The sequence below is a fragment of the Ursus americanus genome, chromosome 21 (assembly GCF_024610735.1).
Source record: "Ursus americanus isolate L20-20 chromosome 21, mUrsAme1.1.p, whole genome shotgun sequence".
NCBI lineage: Eukaryota > Metazoa > Chordata > Mammalia > Carnivora > Ursidae > Ursus > Ursus americanus.
This window is the reverse complement of record NC_142147.1, coordinates 8,325,773-8,343,087: the sequence shown is the minus strand read 5'-3', so window position 1 is coordinate 8,343,087 and position 17,315 is coordinate 8,325,773. Positions and strand designations below refer to the sequence as shown.

General features: G+C 43.3%; 1 protein-coding gene across 6 annotated transcripts in view; it reads right to left on the bottom strand.

Annotated features, from left to right (window-relative positions):
• HEATR3 (HEAT repeat containing 3) overlaps positions 1 to 12,286 on the bottom strand; it is a 64,774-nt gene extending 52,488 nt beyond the window's left edge. For 5 of the 6 annotated variants that reach the window (XR_006781278.2, XR_015728009.1, XR_015728010.1 and 2 more), the window contains exons 1-7: positions 11,984 to 12,285; positions 11,680 to 11,852; positions 9,678 to 9,765; positions 7,826 to 7,938; positions 5,668 to 5,777; positions 2,929 to 3,069; positions 551 to 828 (exon numbers count right to left, since the gene is read on the bottom strand). Coding sequence is in view for 2 of the 6 variants with exons in the window: in XM_045806739.2 (XP_045662695.1) it covers positions 551 to 828; positions 2,929 to 3,069; positions 5,668 to 5,777; positions 7,826 to 7,938; positions 9,678 to 9,765; positions 11,680 to 11,852; positions 11,984 to 12,118 (1,038 nt within the window). In the remaining 4 variants the exon portion in view is untranslated. Of the gene's footprint in view, positions 1 to 550; positions 829 to 2,928; positions 3,070 to 5,667; positions 5,778 to 7,825; positions 7,939 to 9,677; positions 9,766 to 11,679; positions 11,853 to 11,983 lie in introns of all 6 variants that reach the window. The other variant, XR_006781279.2, reaches the window with a different exon arrangement.
• Positions 12,287 to 17,315: the final 5,029 nt, after the last annotated feature.

Below are 17,315 nucleotides of genomic sequence, written 5' to 3'. Positions count from 1 at the left end.
ATGCCCCCTGCCCCTGAGCTTGCTCGCCTTTACTCTGACACGAGTGTGACGGCAAACACGAAAGACCACCAACCCTCACAAGCACCCAAGCTTCTCTGCTCGGCACTGGTGGGCTAACGTGGGCTGAGCTTGCTATTTTGGTAAGGATAACGATGAAAATAAAAGAGACAAGAATGCAAGGTATCATCCGAGCCAAGTAAGAGCTCCCTCAGTATGAAGACAATCTGGCGGAGACTGTGTAACTGAAGAGGGGACACACAGGAGTTAGGAAGACGACTGCATGCTTCTAAAGTGTTACAAGAGTACTGGTCTCTCCCCTCTTGGAAATCCTCTGTATAGAAAAGTTTCGTTTTAGACAGGAGATGTTTTCTCCCCTTTTGGGAACAGATTTCTAAAGCTGCAATGAGAGCCAATGGGGAAACATGATGGACTGTTACTGAATTTCACTTTATAATTAACTGTACTGTGACAGTGTTCTACAAAGCACAGGGTACCTATTAGAAGAACACGGCTGTATGAATCCAGGCTTGCACGCGTCAATCTGACTTACTGGAAGCAAATCTGAAATGAAGGTTTTCCTTCGGATTTTTCTTTTGTGTGGGATCTCTTCCATTTCATCGTCTTCCATCAGAGCATCGCGGCTGGCGCTCTCCTGCACGTCCTCCGTCTCTGCAGCAGCTTCTAACCTCTGCTTTTCCGCCTCATGCATTCGAATTACTGTCTCACCAGCGTCCAGGTCCAGAACGTCAGACAAGATCTTCAGTATGGCATTTATGATTTCTGCCTGACTCCTGGATGGAATAATGTCCTTTAGGTTCCAAATGGTGCCTGGGGGGAAAATGCATGTAAGGACAAAGGACTTGCCTGTGAAAGCTTTTATTAAATACAGTTTCCACAAATTGGCTATTTTAAGGTCAGGTGTAATTAAAAAAAAAAAAACAACAACTCAAATCCTCTGCCTGTGTTCAGTTTTTATTAAATGTCAAAAAAAAAAAAAAAAAAAAGCTTTGCAAAGAGGCAGCTCCCTTTCTTACAGTCCTGCATGATCATCCCCCTCCTTGGCACACAATGGCTCTCTCAGACACACCGCACAGCAAGACGGAGAGAACGCTGATCAAGTTTCTCTTGAAACAACAAAACGAAGCTGCCTCACTCTCTTTCATCTTAACCTGAGCTGCCCTCCTAGGCAGCTTCTTATATTCTGAGAGAGAAACGAAATGCACTAAAATTCCAAGGTCTCATGGACAAACCAGACAGCAGGTTCTTGGTTTTTTGCTTATCAAAACAGAATAGGAGCTACCGATAAGTAGGCAGACAGACGAATTGAAAAGAAAAGAAAACAAAACAAGTCACTGCTAAAATAAAAATACAGGGGCGCCTGGGTGGCACAGCGGTTAAGTGTCTGCCTTTGGCTCAGGGCGTGATCCCGGCATTATGGGATCGAGCCCCACATCAGGCTCCTCCACTAGGAGCCTGCTTCTTCCTCTCCCACTCCCCCTGCTTGTGTTCCCTCTCTCGCTGGCTGTCTCTATCTCTGTCAAATAAATAAATAAATAAAATCTTAAAAAAAAATTAAAATAAAATAAAAATACATTCTGGGGGGCGCCTGGGTGGCACAGCGGTTAAGTGTCTGCCTTCGGCTCAGGGCGTGATCCCGGCGTTATGGGATTGAGCCCCACATCAGGCTCCTCCGCTATGAGCCTGCTTCTTCCTCTCCCACTCCCCCTGCTTATGTTCCCTCTCTCGCTGGCTGTCTCTATCTCTGTCAAATAAATAAATAAAATCTTAAAAAAAAAATACATTCTGGATATGGACCCAAAAGAATTGAAAGCAGGGTCTCAAACAGATGTGTGTCCCACCCATATTCACGGCATGATTACTCAATAGCCACCGACCCAAGTGCCCATCTGCTGATGAATGGTTAGGTAAAACGTGATAGATACATATAGTAGAATATTAGTCAGCCTTAAAAAGGGAGGAAATTCTGACACACACTACAACATGGATGAACTCTGAGAGCACTATACTAAATGAATTAGTCATAGTTGGTACAACATGCAACTTTTGATCTAGGGGTCATGAGTTTGAGGCCCATGCTGGGTGTAGAGCTTATTTAAAAAAAAAAAGATTTAAAAATAATAATAAAATAAATGACATTAGCCAGTCACAAAAAGAAAAACACTGTATAATTCCACTTATATGAGGCACCTAAAATAGTCAACTTCATAGAGACAGAAAGTAGGATGGTGGCTGCTGGGGGTGGAAGAACGGGAAAATGGGGAGTTGGTTCAGCGTGGGGGGGGGGGGTTCACTTTCGTAAGATGTCAAAAGAGTCCTGGAGACTGGCTGCACAACAGACTGGTTGTACTTGAAATTACTGAACCGTACACTCAAAAATGGTCAAGATGGTAAAGTCTATGTTACCTATATTTCACTGGTTTAAAAAAACAACATCTCTCGTGATAGATTACCTCTGCAAGGGCAGGAGGAAGATAAATACAGAAAATATATAAATTACCCACGACTCAACAGTTCACCAGATTATTTCTTATCTCTACATTCAGAAATGTAGAAGAGAAAGGAGCTGGGGGTAAAGAAGTAATAGAAACGTGAGTGGTCATGTCTTAGATGCCCACAGTCTATTTCTGAACTCACTGGTTCATAAACAAGAGAAGATCGTGACAATACCACTTCTTTATACAAAGACAGTAGCTTGTTGAGTTGAAAAGAAACCTATTCTAGAAGGCTCCACAACGATGCATAACCTCTTGAATTAAGGATCTCCGCTTAAGTATTACAATTTTCAAACAGACATAAACACAGAAGGTCATTATGTGGTGAAATGAACAAATGATTGAATTTTGGCCTTCATCTCTACCCACTACAAATTACTAAAAAAGCACACTGTCACCTATGGCTAAATTTTACCTGCCACCAACGTCTTTAATAGAATGTATTCCATGGAACTGACAGGAGAAAGCATTGCTGATTCCAGTACATGCAGTGCTGGGGCACTGAAAGATTTTAGCAGCTCTGGGTTATCTTCGGTCACTGTCTGCAAACAATATGCTATAAAGATAAAAATTAAGTATTAAAACACAAGTGAATTCTGCGAGGATAATTTATACCAACTTAACTCATCAGAAAACATCTGCATCTTTTTTTAATTTTCTATTTAAATTCAATTTAGTTAACATATACTGTATTATTACTTTCAGTGGTGGAATTTAGTCATTCATCAGTTGCATATAACACCCAACCCAGTGCTCATTCCATCACGTGCCCTCCTTAATGCCCATACCCCAATTACCCCATCCTCCCACCCAACTCCCCTCCAGCAACCCTCAGTTTGTTCCGTATAGTAAACAGTCTCTTCTGGTGTGCTTCCCTCTCTGTTTTTATCTTATTTTATTTTTCCTTCCCTTCCTCTATGTTCATCCTTTTTGTTTCTTAAATTCCACATGAGTGAAATCATATGGTATCTGTCTTCCTCTGACTGACATTTCATTTAACATTATACTTTCTAGTTCCATCTAAACATTTGTATCTTTACCACTTCTTCAGACACAGATAGCTTCCGTAAAGTAAGTATGTTTTACTTCAAGGATGGCACGTGCAAATTGGGCTTCTCAAACTGTCAGTGCAATGAAAGATTTTTTTTCTTTTTAATTTCTAATTCTTCACAAAATATACTTTTACAAAATATAACTTAAAAGGCTCTTAAATGTTGTGACAGTGTGGAATTACTATGAACATTTATTAAGGTTTCTCTCCAATTTCTGTACATATCGAGGACCAATAGCAAAGAGCCTGTGGGAGAGACAACGCTTTCAGCAGTTCTGTTATTGAGAACAAGCCCTGCGCTTGGGGACATTCTGGCTTCCTTTAAATTCAGCATGACCTTAAAAGTTAGGGCTATTTCTGGTGCAACAATATTACTTAAAGAAAAAAAAGTATTTTACATAAAAATATGAGTAGATTAAGAGATGGCTATGGTATTAATAGACATATGATCCCTTTAGTGCTTAACTCCTCCCTTGCATTAAAACAAAACAATGGATGACAACTTGCGTATCAGAAATAATTAACTAAAAGTATCAAAACAACTGGGATTGCCTGACAGGTTTGACAGAAGAGCCTCTGAAGCACAGAAGAGGAAGCAAGCCCAAATATGTTTCTCTTAGTGTATTCCAAACAAATCCAATTCTTTCCAGGTCTCAAAATTTCACAGTCAATCATGCCCATCCAAATTAGTCAAAATATATGCTACTGCTGGCATCGAGTTTGGTTCCCCTAAGACATCTGTATACAAATCCACATATACGCATATATCCAAATGTAATTTTTTTCATTAAGAGACTAATTAAATTCACTTTAACAAAAAACCAAGAGAAAATGTGGTGGCTACCATATAGACAATACAAGATCAAAGAAAGCCATATGAATATCTAGTATGGAATCTCAGAAGTTCACTTTATTGTATGTAAACCTTGCTTGATTTTCAAACCAAAGTAATCTGACATTTGTTTAAAAAATGATGAATATAGCTAAATGCAGAAAGAAAACACTATTATACAATGCAAAATGACTTTATTCTGATCCATTTTTTAAGTTTATTAGAGAACAAAAATTAATAATAAATCTACAAGACTAAAGATACAAAAGTAGAAGTGAAGTTCTTCTTTTCAAAGCTATTAACTTTTGTGAATTTCCCTAATTGTAAAAAAAACTGTCCTCTGATTAAAAGCCACCTCCCAATTTCCTAGTTCAACTGTTTTTAAAATCCACATTTACTCATAAATCACCCTTTTGCCAAAGATTCCATTTTAAGAAACTGATTTTTTAATTTTTCCCAGTAGTATTTATTCCACTGTTTTTTTCTGTTCTCTTAAAAGTATCCATTAGAGCCAAGAGAAGCATCAGTAAGGGGAATACACTCAGTCCAAGCCAGGAGAAATGCATAATTAAATAAAAGGACAGCTGGATGCCTGGCCATGATAATGGGTAGAAAAGAAATGCTTTTCATCAATTATTTCTCCACTCTCCCCAGAGTTCTGTTGGGCCACCCACCCTTCAGTCTGTCTCTCCAAATGGACAAGGGCTCCCCACTATGGCTCTCTAACCGCATAGACAGAACACGAGGGAGTCAAGGCAGCTGAAGCTCTTGGGCTCTGCTTTCCGTTTCCCACAGAAGGGAAGCAGGCCTACATGAAATTTCAATCACTTATTTTCCTCTTGCAGAAAAAGGACAGGTTATCAGTTTTCTGCTGGGAGTATGAGATAGTAGTACAAGACATTTAAATAAGTCTAGATTCCAATTAACTTTGGCTCAGAGGCCTGGTAGTTGTGGGTGACTGTTTCTCAGTAAATGGGAGATGAAAGCTTCAAGAATTAATAAAGCGTTCTAAGAATGGTAATATATGAGAAACCGCACCTGCTCACATAATTACCTTCCTCCCTTTCAGAGTGAAGAGCAGGAAAACTGTATGAGTAAGTAAAGTATTAATCACAGGTTTTAAAAGATTCAGAACAAACAGAACTCAGTTACACATTTATATAATGAGAAAAAAAAAAATCACTCCTATAGAATAAACATGCTATGCTGGAATAAAAATTTTTGTATCAGGCCACACATACTTAATAAATCATCACTTTTTCTTCACTTACCTACTGAAATAGCCAGGTCAACATTGGTGGGAAACCTACTCAAATACTTTAATACAATCTCCAAACACCCTTCTTTGTTGAATATAGTTACTGCTCTATTACTGCATTCACTAAATTGAAGGGGGAAAAAAAGTTTTACTATTCACATTTTAACATTAAGAAATCAACCACAGAAATTCATGAAAAGATAATTAGGCTTTATAAAAAAAAATAAAATAAAATAAAACCCAAGAATTGGAGTCAAACACCCCCCATTTTTATAGATGAAGAAACCAATGCCCATTCGTAGTCACCATACAAAACCAAAACTGGCTATCTGTATTTTTATTTCTATCACCGTAGGACATTTTAGCCAATCTCTTTACCTGCATGCCAGTTTCTTTATACAAGGCTGGAGCTGGCAGAGATCTTAGAAATCATTTACTTCTATTCCTCATCTTACACATAAGGACACCCAGGCCCCAAAAGGTGAAGTGGTCTAGCCAAAGATCACACATCTTGTTAGTGGTGGTTCCTTGGGTCCAGACTATTGCTTCTTCCACTACCTAACAGTAAGTTAAAGTGAGAATGAAAGGCCTCTATACTTACACAAAAAGCACAAATTCTAAAGAAAACTAATTTTATTCATTCCCTCTAGACTGCTATTATAATTTCAACAAGCAGGATTTGCAGTCTGCAAAAGAGAAATTACTGTAATACATTTGAAACTACACTATCTTTAAATAAAGTTAGAATTAGCGTTAAGAATGTTATTAATAAACATACATTCTAAATACAGGGTAAACAGAGCTATTTTAATAATCTGATCCATGTTTCCAGAGAAAAGTATTCCTCCATACATATCACGTATACACAATACACTCACAGAGCTGACCAGATTATTAAACAGAACTGACTAAATTATGAAATTCAATCCTGTTATCTAAAGATAACCTATTTTCTGCCTGCCTGCCTGTCCACCTACCTATCTAGTTACTACGACACTGCTATGAGCTTACCCTCAAGATGCCCACAGTAAAGTCAGGTATAGTCAGGAAGATAAGGCATACGTGCGTTAAAGTAATTGCATATACATACATGTGTATACAACATATTTTAAGCTAAAGTGACCTCAAGTGACCGAAGATCAGCCCTCCTTCCTAAGCCCTTTTAAATATGGGCTTAAAATATGAAGTATAAAACAAAAATGTGAAGAGCTAGGGCAACTGGAAATGATATAGATAGGGCTCACAGGCATTCAGGAAAGAGAGTGTGGAGAGTACTTTTTCAGGCTCGTTTCAGAGAAAAATTTTTAAAACTTCTAAGTCCAACAATTAAATAAGTTAAAGTTATCTGGTGCACAGGAAAATGTACCCCCCGGCTTGCTCAAATGTCATTTCCTCACACCCGATCTCTCCACTTCCTCTGGTGGAATGCAACCACTAGTTTGAAGTTCAGACTGCTATGCTATCCTTTTCAGGATCCAACTTAGTCCTGCGTTCTAAGATATACCTGTGCTTTTAGGTCAGAACTTATCATCACTACTGACTAGAAAATAAGGAACTATGGCAGAATCCTGCTAGAAAGGTGGGACATAAAACAGCATAGGAAAAACTAAATCCGGGGAGTGTTTCTAGCCATTTCCACTCCTAACAGCAAGTCCACTCCAGCCCACCACCTCCACAACCATGGAGAGTGTGGCCTTCTTTCTACCAGGGCCAAGGCAACTCTTCTTAGGCATCTACTTCCCTGTCAAATGGGAAGTGCCAGGGTGGAGGAGTAAAGCACCAGCTGAGGGCTGTGGCCCCCACCTCTTCCAGGTGCTAGACCAAAGCAGCTACTGCTCGGAGGCCTGACCAGCTTTAAGACAGTGACTGCTTACAGTGACGCAGGTAGTGGGGGAGAACTGGGGTGTGGCAGGTGGTAATGGCCATGATTCCTCTTATTTCTGTCAGCAGCAATGACTGGAGAGACAAGTTATAAAGCAAACACAGATGTAGTGATGCTATGAGGAAAAGGGCTTAGGAAGGAGGGCTGATCTTAGGTCACTTGAGACTACCTCCTACCAAGCATTAACATCAGGGATTTAGGGGCCCACCAAGGAGAGCAGAGACTGCACTTTAATAGAAAAAGCCTGAGTGGTGCTGTAACAGGAGGCTATGTTTAGAAAGATTCTTACCATATATTCCACAGCACATTCATGGCCTCATTGGCTATGTTCTCAACAGAATTTCTGTTCTGATCTTTTTTTTCCCGTGGAGACATCTCATTTGAATCCAGGCCAGCACTACACTGTAACCAAATATCATGATTAGCACCCTGGTTCAATAGAATAATTAAACAAAAAGGCTAATGATAGTGAAGAATCACAAAAACTAAACATCAGAAATTATAGTGGTTAACGAGCTCATCAAATTCTCATAAGCAGTACCCTTCCCACAATCCTGCTCCCTTCTGGCAGGAAATACAGGCAAGAAAAGTTCACAAGTCATTGTACAAACCTGGATACAAAGCATTTAACATTTTAAAATGTAAAATCAATACAAAGTATTTCATCTAATGCAATAAAGATAGTAAATCAGGCACAGAAAGGTAACACGCAACAAGCACTACCTTCCATGCAGTGTCTTCTATGTGCAAGGCACCACGATAAGCACTTTCCATTAAGTCATTTAATCCTGACACACACCTGTGAAGCAGATGGACTATTCTCCCCAATCATCTACTACAAATAGGAAACTGAGGTACAGGGGTACGCCTTGCTGAAGGTGTAGCTTAGCACACGGCAGAGCTGAGATTCAGATCCAGGTATTCTGGCTGCAAAGCCGGTGCCCGGTACCACTGCAGTCCTGCCCCTCTAGCATAATCCACGGCACCCTCTAAAGCAGGGCTTCTCAATCTCAGCACCACTGACACTTGGGACTGGATGATTCTTTGTTGTGGGGCTGACATGCGCATTGCAGGACGTGTAGCGGCGTCCTTGGCCTCTACCCACCGCATGCCAGTAGCAACACCTACCCTCAAATCAAAGACATCTCCAGACATTGCCAAATGTCCTGTGGGGCAAATCACCACCAGTTGAGAATCAACACTCTTAACAGAGTAAGACTGATGCCTCTCATCAAAACTGGATATTCTTTATAAAGACTTAAGTAAAAATTATCCATCAAGGGGCGCCTGGGTGGCTCGGTTGGTTGGGCATCTGCCTTCAGCCTCAGGTCATGATCTCAGGGTCCTGCGATCAAGCCCCACGTTGGGTTCCCTGCTCAGTGGGGAGCCTGCTTCTCCCTCTCCCTCTGCCGCTCCCCCTCCTTGTGCTCTCCACTCTCTAATAAATAAATAAAATCTTTTAAAAAAATTAGCCATCGATACAGAATAGTGAACTAGAAGCACCTTAGAGAGAGAGCTTTTTTCTTTCTTTTTTTTCCCCCCACACCGGGCATGGAGCCCAGAGCGGAGCGCAACGTGGGGCTTGAAGTCATAACCTAGATCAAGACCTGAGCTGATGTCACTTAACTGACTGAGTCACCCAGGCGCCCCGAGAGAGAGGTGCTTAATCCCTGAACTACATCATGCAATAAGGTTGGCATGATACTAAATTTGAAAACTTAATGTAATCTTCATGGCAAATTATGCCTCAGCTTTCTCATCGGTAAAATAAGAATACCACCTTTCAAATAGGACTGCTGCAAGGATTAAAAAATACATAAAATACCACATGACACAAAAATAAGCAATCCATAAAGACTAATTTTTATTTACAAAATTTAACATCTAACGTAATCAGTCTATAGTTTTAGGAAGGTCTTTTCCAACTAGCATATAAATAAGGATAGTAGGGACAAAATAATAAAGATTGCTATTAATGATGAGAAATCAATGTTTCTAGGAAAAGAAACAAAATTCCCATAGAATGTTTTGAGAGAAAACAAAATAACAAATACCAAAGTGCTAAAAAAAAAAAAATCTAAGTGTGTATACAAAAAGCTACAGTTAAAAACTACCACCAAGATACTTTAAAAACCACATACCTCTTTGAGCAGTGCAACCAGAGGAGTCATGATATCCTTAGTTACCATGTCATCACAAACTTCAAAACCTCCACAAGCACTGAGGTTTCTAAACAAAAAGTTTACAATGTTTTACTTTCTCACAGCACAATCACAAAACACTTTTTCAAATTTAATCTCTACCCATACTTAAGTTTTCCAGATGAAATTGCTTATGATTTCTGCAAGATGCTGCAGAACCAATCCACAGATTTCCATCTGTTCTGATCCTTGTCCCATGTAACAACCTAATTTTGAAGTCTGAGACAGTACACAGGGCTACAGGGAAGGGAGAGGGGAGAAGACTTTTCCTATTTAATGGGAACAAATCACAGCATGATCTGATATGAAGGGACCTCGTCCTGGGATCAAGACTTCAAGGGCAGCAAGGGTGAGGCTGAATGACCAGCCCCTAAAGGAACCCTGGCGAAACTGAATTTTAATTGGGAAGACACTGCTTGCTTGACTTCTGAGTGCACAGCAATGTGCCAGGCACTGAGGATATGGAGATGAATCAGATGTCCCCACAACCTTCCAGGAGCTCCCAGGATGTGTAAGCCTCAGGGAAAGGGCAGGGCTTCCTACACGCAGTTTCCTCCAGCATGTGGCTAATCCCCATCCTCCCTTAGGGTTTTCTTCCTTGAGCCCCCAGTTATATCCTCTCATAGCACCCTCTGTAATTATCACTGGTTGTAATTACACACTTGTGTGATTAATTTGGTTAATGCCCATCTCCTTCAATACTGTAAGATCCATTAAGAAGAAGAAATTATGTCTGTCTTGTTCACTAACACGTGCCCACAGCCTACCTAGCCCATTGCCTGGTGCACAGGAAGTACACAAAATACACTTGCTAAATCAATGAACGAAACATAATGTAACAGAGCTGCAAGAACTGCGAATATTAACTTCTACTCTTGCCCCCTCTACAGTTCATTCTCTGTACAGCCACCAGAGTAGCCTTTTCAAAATGTAAATTAGATCAGGCCACTCCTGCTCACAAGAGGTCCTTTAGCCCTACACCACCGAGTCCCTGTCCATCACTTCAAGCTCATCCCCTATGATACCCATCCCCTACTCTGTTCAGCGACACTAACCTTTCCGGTTTGTTTGTTTGTTTTTTTTTTTTTAAGTTTTTATTTATTTGTCAGAGAATGCGAGCGAGAGCAAGCACTAGCAGGGGGAGCTGCAGGCAGAGGGAGAAGCTGGCTCCCCCCGTAAGCAAGGAGCCCGATGCAGGACTCAATCCCAGGACCCTGGGATCATGACCTGAGCCGAAGGCGGACGCTCAAACGATTGAGCCACCCAGGCGTTCCAACCTTTCTGTTCTTTAACCATGCCAAGCCCTTTGCTGCCTCACTTCTTTGCTGTTCCCTCTGACGGGAATGCTTTTTCCCTGGATTTTCATGCCTGCCTCTGATGCATCAGGTCAAGTGTCATCTACAGATGGGAATTTAAAGAAACTTCCCACCTGCGGCTCATCATCCTCTTCGTATTCTCCATCGCACTTCTCACTATCTACTATTACCTGTTCTAGCAGTTTCCTAGTCTCCTGTCTCCTTATCAACATGGGTTCTGTGAGGGCAGGGATCTCGGCGCTCTTGCTCAACGTTCGGCCTGCTCAAACCCCCTCCACCTAGAACGCCTGCCACACACACTGGAGGAGTTCACAGAACCTCGGGACTTTGGAGGGTTCTTGGAGAGAGCGTAAAGTATGGTGGGCCTTGCGGGGAGGTTCCCTGACAGATGGCTGCTGCAGCTGAAACAGCCAGCTGGACAGATGGAATGCTTGGGGGGGGGGGGGGCTGGGCGGCCTGGGCTCCAATGGAGTCTGCAGCCTGAGTTCAAATCCCCTCCTCTGCAAATGGGAGACCCTGGGCAGTTCTGGGTCTCCCGAGCTGGCAGGCAAGTGCACCGGGACAAGTGATGGTACGTGGCACGCACGGGCGCGCTGGCTGGCCGCCGCAACCCCCCTCCGGCTCACCTCAGCGCGCCGGCCGCCGTCTCCCTCACCGCCAGGCTGGGGTCGAGCAGCAACGGCCCGAGACGGCGCACCGCGTCCCGACGCGCCAGGCCGGGCAGCACCGGCCGCTGCTGCACCAGCCGGGCCAGCCCCGCGCAGGCGCACTCGCGGACCTCGGCGCTCGGGTGCTGGAGCTGCGGGAGGAGAGCAAGTGTCAAGGACGGCGCAGAGCGCAGGCGCAGGGGCCGAGGCAGAGGCGCGCCGGGCTGCCCCGGGGCTCCGAGCGAGCCCCGCCCCTCGCGGCCCCTGCGAGCCCCCGCCTCACCTTTTCTAGTAGCTCCGCCGCCGGCCCGTCGTCTTCCTCTCTCTCAGTCCCGTTCGCCGCTGCCGCTTCGGCCTGACAGTCGCCCGTAGGAGAGAACTGAGGTCGCTTGAAGCGCTTCGTCCGGCTCTTGCCCATGGCAGTGTGCGCTGCGGGGGAAAGGCCGAGAGAGGAGGGCAACAGCAGGACGGTGGAGGCTGCTGAGCTGCTGGCAGGCTCCTGTTACCGAGGGGGTCTCGGTGCAACTGTTCAGTCGGGCCCGCTGACGGCCAGAGCCCACATGGGGAAGCAATGCGCAGGCGCGCCGCGTGTCGGCGGGGAGGCGGGGCTGACGCGGGGAGTGCGCAGGCGTAATGACGGATGGACGGGCCAGACCTGGACGAGGGGCGGAGTCCTGTGTTTTTTCCTGGGAAGGGGGAAGCAGGACTTCAATGGGACTCCTGACTCCTACCAGCTGCTGGGAGTGCACCACCCATCAGAGAGTGACATTTATTGTTACTGAATCTTGCCAAATCTGTATTTCCATTATAATCAAATGCGATTAAGGATACCTAATTTGCAAGGTTATTGTGAGGCTTACCTAAAATTCTGTAAAGCACTTAACACCAAACCCGACGTATTTCATTTGTAGGTGCTCAAAAATATTAACCACGATTTTTTTGTGTCTCCAGGGCCTAGCACAGCTCCTGTCATAGTCGAAAACCCAGTTAATGTTTTAGAATGAATGTACATCTGTTTTTTTAAAAGAGTTATTTATTTGGGGGAGAGGGAGAGAGAGTCTCAAGAAGACTCTGCCCTAACCACAGGGGGCTGGATCTCACTACGGGAGGTCAGGACCCAGCCGAAACCAAGAGTAGGTGGCGTAACCGACTGAGCCACCCAGGCGCCCCAATGTACATCAGTGTTTGATAAGATGGACTCCCTTAAGTTAATCTTCCTGCCTTGGTTTACTCATTTGTGTAAATGGGAACACCAATAACACATACCTAATAACGTTGGTATAAGGATTAAATGTGTTAGTGTGTTTAAGGTGATAAAAACATTCACTGGTACACAATATTACATAAATGTTTGGTTGAAACTTTTTTTTTTTAAAGATTTTTTTATTTATTTATTCGACAGGGATAGAGACAGCCAGCCAGAGAGGGAACACAAGCAGGGGGAGTGGGAGAGGAAGAAGCAGGCTCATAGCAGAGGAGCCTGATGTGGGGCTCGATCCCATAACACCTGGATCACGCCCTGAGCCGAAGGCAGACGCTTAACCGCTGTGCCACCCAGGCGCCCCCTGAAACTTTTTTTTCTAAAAAAGATTTTATTTATTTGATAGAGAGCTAGAGAGAGGCAGAGGGCACAAGCAGGGGGAATGGCAGAGGGAGGAGAAGCAGGCTCCCCCCTGAGCAGAGAGCCCAATGTGGGGCTCGAGCCCAGAGCCCTGGGATCACAACCTGAGCCAAAGGCAGACACTTAACCAACCAAGCCACCCAGGCGCCCCTGGTTGAAACTTTTAACAGCAAAATGATTCTTCAACAAATATTTATTGAGCACCAGGCACAGTACTGGGCAATGGAATAAGGCAATAACCAAGACAGATTTGGTCCCTGTCCCTTGTCCTTGTCCTTAGGGGGTTTGGAGTTTAGAGAGATGTGTTAGATATATAATCATATGAATAGTTGGTTATAGTATAGCGCTAAGAAAGAAGGAATCGTACAGGAGGCTCTTCTAGTGTTTACAATTAAACATGCACATACTGAGCACCCCAAAATGCTAGCTTTCAGGTCAGTGTTATATGGGAGAAGAGTTCTACCCCGTGGCAACCCTTCCCTCCAGGAGTGGACTGTCTATTAAGGGAAATAACATTAATTACTATAGCATATTTTGGAAAACAGTCACAGAGGTGTAGCTAAACTTGTACAGATTTTCGGCCTGTCAAAGACCACTGTAAGTACAAGGAAAACTTGGAGCTCCAAATATACATTGGTAGGTTTTACTTCCTACATCGATTTGGTCAGTTTTGTCCTGTCACCCCCCACCCCCAAGTCTGAGCTACTGTCTTCTCTTGCCTTGACCACAGGGGCTTCTGGTCTCTCTTTTTCTACCCTGCCTATCCATAGAAGAGCTAGAGATTTTTTCCCCATCCTTCTCATATTCACTCCCTTGATTAAAACCTTTCAGTGGTTTCCCTTCATCTTAGAATGAAGATCAAAATCTTACCAGGTAGCAGATAGGAAGTAGCAAGGCCAGATTCCACCTTCATCTCACATGACCTCCTGCGCTCTGGCCCTTAGCCATCCTCCAGAGGGCCGAGATCTCTTCTGCCTAAGGACCTTGAAAAGGCCCAGTCCCCATCCCTGTCCTGGTGAATGCAAGTGTCACTTCTTCATAGCTCCTCTGATTTCAAAGTATGAGACAGATCTTCCTTGAGACAGCACTTATCTTGTTCCTTTGCTTCAAAGCACAGCTCAAAATTACACTTACAATTTCATTTTTTAAAGATCTATTTATTTGAGAGAGAGAAAGAGAGAGAGTGCAGGGGGGAGGGGCAGAGGGTGAGGGAGAGAGAGTCTTAAGTAGACTCTGCGCTGAGCACAGAGCCCAACAAGGGGCTCAATCTCATGACCCTGGATGGACCTGAGCCGAAACCAAGAGTTGGATGCTCAACTGACCACCCAGGTGCCCTTTAAATTTGTGTCTAATACTCAGACACATCCACACGGTCTCTCCAACTGCACACTAAACCCTGTGAAGACAAGACTGCCCATTTACACAGATCACTGTACTTCCCAACACTGGCCCAACAGGGCCTGTCTGGAACAGAATAGGCAGGCAATTTCTTGAATGAATAGAGACCACGTAGTCAGGAAAGAGTAGGGCATGCCATCCAGACAGAACAAGAGGAGATTAAAAAAAAAAAAAAAAAAAAGATTCCTGCTGTTTCTTTCACTGTGGGGATAAGCAAGATAAAAAGGTCCAAAACCTTGGCTAGGGGAGAACTTTGTGATCTGTTTTCATTAGTCACTCTTTCCTAGGAGAAATGAGCATTTCTGTTAAAATGAATGATAAACTTTATTTAATGAACTTAAGATTCCTTCTGGGAACCACAAAGATAAAAGTTTTAGGACGAGCCCGGTGACCTCTAACTAGTCTAATAATCCCTAACCAGTCACTTTTTAAAAATCCAGTCAAGCAATGATTATCCAACCATCCCTTTTTCCTATAAATTATCTTTGACAAGAGGGAATTTTTTTAAAAAAGATTTTATTTATTTGACAGAGAGAGAGTGAGTGCACAAGCAGGGGGAGTGGGGGAGGGAGAAGCAGGCTCCCTGCTGAGCAGGGAGCCCGATGTGGGGCTCAATCCCAGGACCCAGGGATCATGACCTGAGCTGAAAGCAGACCCTTAACAACTGAGCCACCCAGGCACCCCTCTATGCTACGTTTAAAAAAGTTACTGTAGGGGCACGTGGGTGGCTCAGTCGCCACCAACTCTGGATTTCGGCTCAGGTCATGATCTCAGGGGCCTGGGATAGAGCCCTGCATCAGCTCCACACTCAGCGGGGAGTCTGCTTGAGGATTCCTCCTCTTCCTCTCTCTCTGCCCCTCCCATAGCCACTAGCCACACATGGTTATGAAGCACTTGAAGTGTGGCTAGTGCAGCCGAGGAACTCAATTTTTTTAAAAGATTTAATTTATTTATTTGACAGAGAGAGAGAGCACAAGCAGGGAAGAGGCAGAAGCAGACTCTCTGCTGAGCAGGGAGCCTGATGCAAGACTCGATCCCAGCACCCTGGGATCATGACCTGAGCCAAAGGCAGATGCTCAACCGACTGTGCGACCCGGGTGCCCCAGGTCTTCAACTTTTTCTCTGTGTCTCCTTTCCCTTCCGTTTCTTCCCTGGGATCTTCCTCCCTATCCTCCTATCCTAAGTTGGACTGGGAGTTCTCTAAGGACACTGCAGAGCAGTCCTCCTGGACTTTCACTGGGCTTTTGTGTTGGACTCCCCTTTTCCTATGTGGTTGCTAGTACATGAAAAGACCATAGTGGTGGTCACTATGATAATGCTGTTTACTATGAAAGCTTGTGGCAGGAGTCACTCTACATTATTTATGGGAAAGCATTCTATAAGCATAAGTTAAGTCTACAAATGTAATCAGATATAATTTATACATAGTGATTTCACTGAAAAACAAAGCTGGAGGTAGCAGAATTCCAGATTTCAAGTTATATTACAGAGCTGTAGTGACCAAAATAGTATGGTACTGGTACAAAAATAGACACATAGATCAATGGAGCACAGGATAGAAATCCCAGAAACAGGGGTGCCTGGGTGGCACAGTCGTTAAGCGTCTGCCTTCAGCTCAGGGCGTGATCCCAGCGTTCTGGGATTGAGCCCCACATCAGGTTTCTCCACTAGGAGCCTGCTTCTTCCTCTCCCACTCCCCCTGCTTGTGTTCCCTCTCTCGCTGGCAGTCTCTGTCAAATAAATAAATAAAATCTTAAAAAAAAAAAAGAAAGAAATCCCAGAAACAAACCCACAATTATATGGTCAATTAATCTTCAACAAAAGAAGCAAGAATATACAACAGGGAAAAGACAGTCTCTTCAACAAATGCTGTTGGGAAAACTGGACAGCAACATGCAAAAGAAGGAAACTGGACCACTTTCTTATACTCTGTGCAAAATAAACTCAAAATGGATTAAGGACCTAAATGTGAGACCTGAAACCATAAAAATCCTAGAAGAGAACACAGGAAGTAATTCCTCTGACATAGCCATAGAAACATTTTTTCTAAATATGTCTCCTGAGGCAAGGGAAATAAAAGCAAAAACAAACAAACTACTGGGACTACATCAAAATAAAAAGCGTCTGCACAGCGAAGGAAACAATCAACAAAACTAAAAGACAACCGATCGAATGGGAGAAGATATTTGTTAATGACATTTCCAATAAAGGGTTAGTATCCAAACTATATAAAGAACTTACAAAAATAAACACCCCAAATCAGAATGGATATAAAAACAAGACCCATCTATATGCTGCCTACAAGAGACTCATTTTAGACCTAAAGACACCTGCAGATTAAAAGTGAGGGGGTGGGGAACCATTTATCACGCTAATGGACATCAAAAGAAAGCTGGAGTAGCCATACTTATATCAGACAAACCAGATTTTATACCAAAGATTGTAACAAGAGATGAAGAAGAGCATTGCATCATAATTAAGGGGTCCATCCATCAAGAAGATCTAACAGCTGAAAATATTTATATCTCCAACTTGGGCACAAATATATAAATCAATTAATAACATAAAGAAACTCACTGCTAATAATAAAATAACA